The sequence below is a fragment of the Pristis pectinata genome, chromosome 20 (assembly GCF_009764475.1).
Source record: "Pristis pectinata isolate sPriPec2 chromosome 20, sPriPec2.1.pri, whole genome shotgun sequence".
Taxonomy (NCBI): domain Eukaryota; kingdom Metazoa; phylum Chordata; class Chondrichthyes; order Rhinopristiformes; family Pristidae; genus Pristis; species Pristis pectinata.
In genome coordinates, this window is record NC_067424.1 from 42,090,329 (window position 1) to 42,098,505 (window position 8,177).

At 59.2% G+C, this 8,177-nt stretch overlaps 1 protein-coding gene across 1 annotated transcript; it reads right to left on the reverse strand.

Moving 5' to 3' along the window:
- Positions 1–235: 235 nt before the first annotated feature.
- Positions 236–7,567, reverse strand: LOC127581008 (mitochondrial import receptor subunit TOM40B-like). The gene is made up of 5 exons (XM_052035066.1): positions 7,440–7,567; positions 6,355–6,477; positions 6,041–6,117; positions 3,154–3,256; positions 236–2,492 (listed from the first exon to the last, which is right to left on the reverse strand). The coding sequence occupies exons 2-5, from the start codon at positions 6,416–6,418 to the stop codon at positions 2,353–2,355; spliced, it is 384 nt and encodes a 127-aa protein (XP_051891026.1). The 5' UTR covers positions 6,419–6,477; positions 7,440–7,567; the 3' UTR covers positions 236–2,352.
- Positions 7,568–8,177: the final 610 nt, after the last annotated feature.

Here is an 8,177-nt window from a genome sequence, read left to right on the forward strand (position 1 = left end):
CCACTCCCTGGCAGAACTCTCTGCATAGCCTACTGGAAGAACTCAGTGGGTTGAGCAGCAGCTGTTGTTGTTCAGGTCAAGACCCTGTGTCGGGACTGAGTGTGGAGGGGAGTCAGGGAGCATAAAAGTGAGAAGGAGGAGTGAGGCAGGGACTGGCAGGTGATAGGTGGAAATTAGAAATCTTTTGCTTTGCTACAAACCCCTCCCGCCCCTCCCCACCTGGTTCCACCAATCACCCCCCCAGCCCCTCTCTCACTGTGTACCGGCTATCCCCTCGCCACACTCTCAGTCCTGCAGCATCCTGACCTGAAATGTTAACCATCCCTCTGCCCCCACAGACGCTGCCTGACCCACTGAGTTCCTCCAACACTTTGCTTTTTGCTGCGGATTCCAGCTTCTGTGGACTCCTGGACTGTTGACCTTCTGCTTTAACAAAAAACTCGAATGCATTTTGCAAATTCCTCCCCATATAAGCTCCCCATATAAGGCAACATTGGGAACGTCAAACTCCCCCACCGTTACCACCCACATCTGTTCTAGTGCCCACTGACCACTGGGCAGTCTGCAGTTTAACCCCACCCCCGTGACCGCCCTTTCTCTTTCCCGGGTTCTGCACACATGGCCTCACTGGCCGATCCCTCCGGGATAACCTCCTTGAGTCTGGCTGTAGTGCTCTCCCTCATCACCCCCCCTCCTCCTCCGCCTGAAACCTCTCTACCCCGGAGCACTGAGCTGCCAGTCCTGCCCTTCCCTCAGCCACGTTTCCGTAATCCCACGTGCTGGTCCACACTCCCGCCTCATCCACCTTACCCCGAGGCTCCTTGCATTCAAGTAGTTAAGCCACCGACCTTCTCGTACTTCCCTCCTGTCTGTCTGCTCTCTCCACTCAACTCCCTCCACCTATGATCTACACACAATCCCATCTCCCCACCTGTCGTTCTGGGTCCCACCCCTGTCCCTCATGAGGTTAAAGCCTCCTATGTAGCACCAGCAAACCTCCCTGTCCTCTTTGTATAGGTCACTCTGCCCCAGAAGAGGTCCCAATAATCCAAAAACCAGAAGCCCTTCCCCCTGCAACAGCTCTTCACCCACACATTGATCTGCCCTCCCTTCCCACAGCTACCCTCACTCGCAGGAGGCGCAGGGAGTAATGCAGTGATCACAACCCTGGAGGTCCTGCTTTTCATTTCAATCCAACTTCCCTTTTCAGGACCTCATCTCCCTTCCTGTCTCTGTCGTTAGTACCAACGTGGACAACAACCTCTGACTGCTCACCCTCCCCTCTCTGAAAGTCCTGTGCCCACTCGAAGACGTCAACTTGTAACAGGCATTGGCGAGACCGCACTCGGGGTATTAAGTGCAGGTTTGGTCACCCTGCTGTAGGAAAAAAGTCACTGAGCTGGAGAGAGGGCAGAGAAGATTTACCAGAATGTTGCCGGGACTCGAGGGCCTGAGTTACAAGGAGAGAACTTGGAGTGTAGGAGACGGAGGGGGAGATTCATAGGGTGGATGCACACAGTCTTTTCCCAGGGAAAGGGAACCAAAAACTAGAGGGCAACGGTTCAAGGTGAGAGATTTAATAGGGACCTGAGCAGCAAATTCTTCGTGCGGAGGGTGGTCAGTACAGGGATCGAGCTGCCGAAGGGAGTGGTCAAGGCAGGTACATTGACAACATTTAAATGACACTTGGACAGGTCCATGGATAAGAGGGGTTTAGGGGAAGATGGGCGAAACACTGGCAGATGGGACTGGCTCAGGAAGGCACCGTGGTCAGCATGGACAGTTGGGCCGAAGGGCCTGTTTGCATGCTGTGACATCCATGACGCTGGCACCAGCGAGGCCACGCACCATCCTGGAGACTTGGTTGCGGCCACAGGAACGTTGTCCGTGCCTGTAACCATCATGTCCCCCTTCACTATTGCTTGTACAGAATTTGTCCTTCCCTGATGTACAATGGAGCTAGTCATGGTGCCACTGATCCGGCCGACGCTGTTACAGTTTTGGTCTCTGTACCCCTGGGTCAGACCACACTGGGAGCCCCATGCACAGTTCTGGTCTCCGTATCCCTGGGTCAGAACACACTGGGAGCATCACAGCTGGCCACTGCGCCCCTGATATGGCTGCTATCCCCTTCATCAACTCCTCTCCCGCGGAGACAGATGACTGATCGGACCCCAGAGACAGGTTCCAGAGAGGTTACAGACGGCTCGGCTGCCCAGAGTGTTCCGGAGTCCGGATTTCAAGAATGCTGCTCCAATACATGTCTCTGGCAGATCCCACGGGCACGGTGAGTCCGTCAGTGTCGACTCGGCCTGGGTCCAACCCTTCGCCTCTCCCCCCTCCACCCCACCATCAACAGACTGTCACCGTGAAGCCATACTGCAACTTATTCTTCAAGTGGTCAATGAAGGTGCCGAGGGCAAGGGTCAGAGGCAAGGGGGCAAGCTTCTTCTCCAGGACCCCTCCCACCACCCAGTTGCTGTCCAGAGATCCTGGTTTGGATGGGAGAAAGTGAGGGGGGAGGGAGGGAAGACACATGGGTGGGGGAGGAAATGGGTTGGGGAGGGGGGAGAGGAGGAGGGGGAGGGGGGAGAAGGGGGGAGGGGGGAAGAGAGGAGGGGAGACAGTTAGAGGAACAGGAACAGAGATCCACTCTCCATGGTACAGCTCAGAGAAATCTCCACTTGCACAATGTGGGTCCCCTCACCCAGACCCAACCTGTGACCCGATGCAGGGTCTGCACCATCGCCCCACTGACACCACTTCCCTCCACAGACACTGCCTGAGCCCCCGACTCCCGCAGACACACTCCCCTCCCTCTCGCATCATCTGTCTCCTCCCCCCCACCGTCTCCTCCCACTCTCCCACCCCTTACACTCTCTCCCCACCCCCATACGCTCCCCACACCCCTGTAATCCCCTCCCCCCACCAGACCCCCCACTTCCCCTGTACCCCCCACCCCCACACCAAACCTCCTCTGTATTCCCCTGCTGTACTCTCCCCCTCCAGACCCCCCCACCCCATCCCGTGATCTCTCACCCCAACCCCTCGTGCTCCCCCCAATCCCCAACTCCCGTGTCCCTTCCCACCGCCACCCCCATGCTGCCTCCCCACAACCCCCCGTGCTCCCTCCCCCCCGGAGGTCCCACCTACCTCGGAACACCACGTTAGCCTTGGGGATGTCCAGCTGGTAGCCGAGTGAGAAGGTGGTGTCCTGGGTCTGGGTGCTGGCCTCAAATCCCACCCCCACCTGAACCTGTGGGGGGAGAGCTGTCAGCATCAGTGCCCCCCTCTGCCTAGGTAGTTCCACTGCAGCTGGGGATGGGAGTCGGGGGTCCCAACCCCACCCACCCACCAGTCAGGGGTCCCGAACCCACCCACCCACCAGTCGGGGGTCACGAACCCACCCATCCACCACAGACGGGGGTCCCGAACCCACCCAGAACACAACGCATGTAAGTGACCTGGATGAAAATGTAGGTGAGTTAATTTGTAACTTTGCAAATGATACAAAGGTTGGTGGCACTGTGGAGAGTGAGCAAGGTTGTCGAAGGATACAGCGGGATATGAATCAGTTGCAGATATGGGCGGAGAAATGGCAGATGGAGTTTAATCCGGCCGTGTGAGGTGTTGCACTTTGGGAGATCAATCAAATGTAAAGGGACGGTACACTGCTAACGGTAGCACCCTTAACAGTGTTGATGTACAGAGGGATCGTGGGGTCCAAGTCCACAGCTCCCTGAAAGTGGCTGCACAGGTTGATGGGGCGGTAAAGAGGCATACGGCATGCTTGTCCTCATCAGTCAGGGCACTGAGGATAACAGTCAGAAAGTAATGCTACAGCCGTATATCTGGAGTGTTGTGTGCAGTTCTGGTCGCTCTGTTACAGGGAGGATGTGGAGGCTTTGAAGAGGGTGCAGAGGAGGTTCACCAGGATGCTGCCTGAATTAGAGAGTGTAGAGGTTGGACAAAGTTGGGTTGTTTTCTCTGGAGTGTCGGACGCTGCGGGGAGACCTGGCAGAGGATTAGAAAATCACGAAAGGAACAGAGAGGGCAGACAGACAGAATCTTTCTCCCATCCTGAGGACTGGGAATGGGCTGACTGAGCGGCAATTGGTGTCTCATCAGTTTGTTGAATATTTCATCTATCCACACACACCACCACCTCGCGTACACACACACCACCGCCCCGCATACACACATACACACCACCGTCCTGCGTACACACATACACACCACCGTCCCGTGTACAAACACACCACTGCCCTGTGTATACACATGCACACACTATCGCCCCGCGTACACACACGCACCACCACCCTGCGTACACACACACTACTGCCTGGCATACTCACTCACACCACCGACCCCTGTACACACTCACATCACCCCCCCCCCCCCCCCCCCCCCATGTACACACACGCCACCGCCTGGCGTACTCACACGCGCCACTGCCCGGCATACTTACACACACCCACATCACCACCCCGCGTACACACACACAGCCGCCCTGTGTACAGACACACCACCGCCCTGCGGACACGCACAAACACCAACACCCTGTGTACAAACACACCCCTCCGACACCCCCCGTACACTCACACCAATGTCCCGCGTACACACACATAGCAATGCTCCGTGTACACACACGCACGCAAACCACTGCCCTGTGTACACATATACACACACACACACACCAAGGACCCGTGTGCATAAATGCACCACCGCCCGTAAACACAAACGCATCACTGCCTGCGTACACACCCACAATGCACAGTGTACACACCGCCTCATGTACACACAGGCCCCAACACCTTCGAACACAAACACACCAACGCCCGCATACACAAACACACCACCACCTTGTGTACACACGCATAACACTGACCCTCATATACACACAATCACCACCCCACGTACACACGCCACTGCCCTGCGTATGCACGCACCACCGCCCACTAACGCACAAGCCAATTCCCTGCGTACGCATGTGCCAACGCCCGCTAACACACACGACACCGCCCTGTGTACGCACGCGCCACCGCCCGTTAACAGACGTGCCACCACCCCGCGTACACGCATGTGCCACCGACCCGCATACACTCACACCACCATCCCACATACACACCACCGCTCCGCATACACGCCCACACCACCGCCCCGTGTACACTCACACCACCGTCCCGCGCCCATGCACACACCACTGCCACGCGCACACACTCACACCACCACCCCGCGCCCACACACCACCGCCCTGCATACACACACACCACTGACTCGTACACACACACTGCCGCCCCGCGCACGCACCGCCGCCATGCGCACACGCACACACACCGCCCCGCCCTGCATACACACACACCACTGACTCGTACACACACACTGCCGCCCCGCGCACGCACCGCCGCCATGCGCACACGCACACACACCGCCCCGCACACGCAGACACACCAACACCCCGCGCACATGCACACACCACTGCCCTGCGTACACACACACATACCAAGAACCCATGTGCACAAATGCATCACCGCCCGCATACACACACAACAATGCACAGTGTACACACATAACACTGCCTCGCGTACACACGGGCCCCAGCACCCACAACACAAATACACCAACGCCCGCATACACAAACAAATTACCACCCTGCGTACATACACACATGCACAACACTGACCTTCATACACACACACACATCACCACCCCGCCCTGCATACGCACACGCCGCCGCCCGCTAACTCACACGTGCCACCGCCCCGCATACACACAGCACTGCCCCGTGCACATACCACTGCCCCGCGCACACACTCGCATACCAATGCCCTGCGTACACAAATGCACACTGCCCGCATACACAAACACATCACCACCCTGCGTACATACACACACACACACAACACTGACCCTCATACACACAGACACACACACCACCGCCCCGCGTACACACTCACACCACCGCCCCGTGTACACACTCACACCACCAATCAGCCTGCAGAACCACTGGTGACGACTCGGTGTTCAACCCACTACTCACCTGATCATTGGCCCGATGGTAGTAACTGGCATGTGCCCCGCCTCGGCCGATGTTCAACGTACCAACCCACTGCGAGGCTGCAGCATACAGAGAGGAGGTTCAGGCACCGGGAACCACAGAGACCTCCTCCATGTAACACCGACACACCCCGCGCCCCTCACTGTGACACCGACACACCCCTCACTGTAACACCGACACACCCCGCACTGTAACATGGACACACCCCGCACCCCTCACTGTGACACCGACACACCCCGCACTGTGACACTGACACACCCTGCGCCCCTCACTGACCAGCTCTCCCACTCACTCACTTGCGTATTTGGCAGCCAAGGTGAAGATGGCTCCTTCCTCCGTCGGCCTGCGGTGATAAACCATTTCACCCCCAAGGACCAGGTTCTGCGTGACGCTCTGGAGAAAGTGTGCTACGAGGATGACTGTGTGGTGGGAGACGGACAATGAGGTCAGCGGTGGTCTCCCCGTCCCTCTCCGCTCACCTCTTCCCCTCCCAGTAACACTGCAGGGACCCCAGCACCACTCCCTGGGTGCTGTGCCCAGGGAAACATGCCTGTGGGATTGGTGGGGAGGGAACGTTGTGTAGTGGGAGAGGCGGTGGGGCGCAGGATACATTGTGGGACGGGCGGTGAGTGAGGGAAGAGCTGGGAGGTAGGGGTGGTGCGAGGAGGGATGGTGCAGGGTGAGGGTGGGAGTCGGGGAGGGAAGGAGGGAAGAACAGGAGGGGGGAGGGAGGGAAGATGAGTGGAGGGGGGAGGGGTGGAGGGGGGGGAAGATGGAGGGGGAAGAGGAGGGGGGAAGAGGAGGGGGGAAGACGGGGCGAGGGGGAAGACGGGGCGAGGGGGAGGAGGAGGGGAGGGGGAGGAGGAGGGGAGGAGGGGGGAAGAGGGAAAGGGGAGGGGGGAACGGTGGGGGGGGGAAGAGGGAGGTAGGGAAGGACGGTGAGGGGTGAGGGAGTGGAGGAGGGTGGGCAGGCCAGGGGAGGGAACGACGGGGGGGGGGGGGGAGGGAACGACGGGGGGGGGAGGGAATGACGGGGGGGAGGGTATGACGGTGGGGGGGGAGGGAATGACGGGGGGGAGGGAATGACGGGGGGGGGAGGGAATGACGGGGGGGGAGGGAATGACGGGGGGGGAGGGAATGGTGGGGGTGGGAGGGTGGGAAGGACATGGACGGGGGTAATGATGGGGGGAATGACGGGGGAGGGCAGGCCGGGGGAGGGAGGTGCGTTCAGTCCCACTGTCTGTTGCTGCCCTGGTTGAATGCACGTTGTCCCACGGGACTCCCTGAGCCGTGCAGTGTGGGATCCCCCGACGCTGTTTCTGTGCAATGGTCAGGGTGCGCTCCCCCCACCACCCCCATGCCTCAGGGGAGAGGTCAGCACCTGAGTCGTTGATGATGTCAGGATTGCCAAGGGTGAAAGTAGCTGTGAAGGTGTCGCCCCGATACTCCGTGTCGAACTGCCATGTCTGGAAACGCTCTTGTTGTGTCTGAAGTTGGGGCGAAAAACAGTCATTGGCTTAGCATCATTCTTCCCCATGCCATGAGTGCACACCCAGGCCCTTCAGCCCAGCCGTGCGTGTTGGCCCCTCTGCGCCCTCCACATTTCCCCGTGTAAGTCCCTCCACCTGCCCTTCCCTTCCCGTCCAAACTCCCCACCCGCCACCGTAAACACCGGGGGTGCTGCCCTCAGCCCCTCCCTGCGAGGGTGGGTCCCACACTCTCACCGCTCTTGGGGGAGGTGGGGAAGATTCCTCTGAAGCCTCACAGCCGTCACCAAGACCCTCTCCCACTTACCCCACTGGCCTTGCTCCTCCCCACAACAGAAACCTCCCCCCTGCACCCACTCTGTCCCACCCCCTTACTTAAAGCCTCCCCCAGCCACCTTCTCTTGGTGTGAGGGGGGAGGGTAGACCCCCTTCCCTTCACCCTTTCCCATTGCATCAACCTCCCTGTAAATCTTTGCCTCTCTCCAGTGCCCCGGGATGCAGGAGCTCCCAGTCTGGTCTCACCAGGGTGGGACCTGGGTCCAGTGTAACCCCCACCGCTCCAGCCCTGTCCCTCCTCGACGTGCCTTCCCTACGCCCCCGTGAACCTGCAGAACCACCTCCAGCGATGGGCG

Bases quoted from the DNA above. Each gene is read 5' to 3' on its own strand.
- LOC127581008 (XM_052035066.1), bottom strand. From the start codon at position 6,418: ATGGTTTATCACCGCAGGCCGACGGAGGAAGGAGCCATCTTCACCTTG. The intron at 3,257-6,040 runs GTGAGTAGTGGG...CTCCCCCCACAG, and splicing joins ACCATCGGGCCAATGATCAG to GTTCAGGTGGGGGTGGGATT. The intron at 2,493-3,153 runs GTAGGTGGGACC...CATCCAAACCAG, and splicing joins GGCTAACGTGGTGTTCCGAG to GATCTCTGGACAGCAACTGG.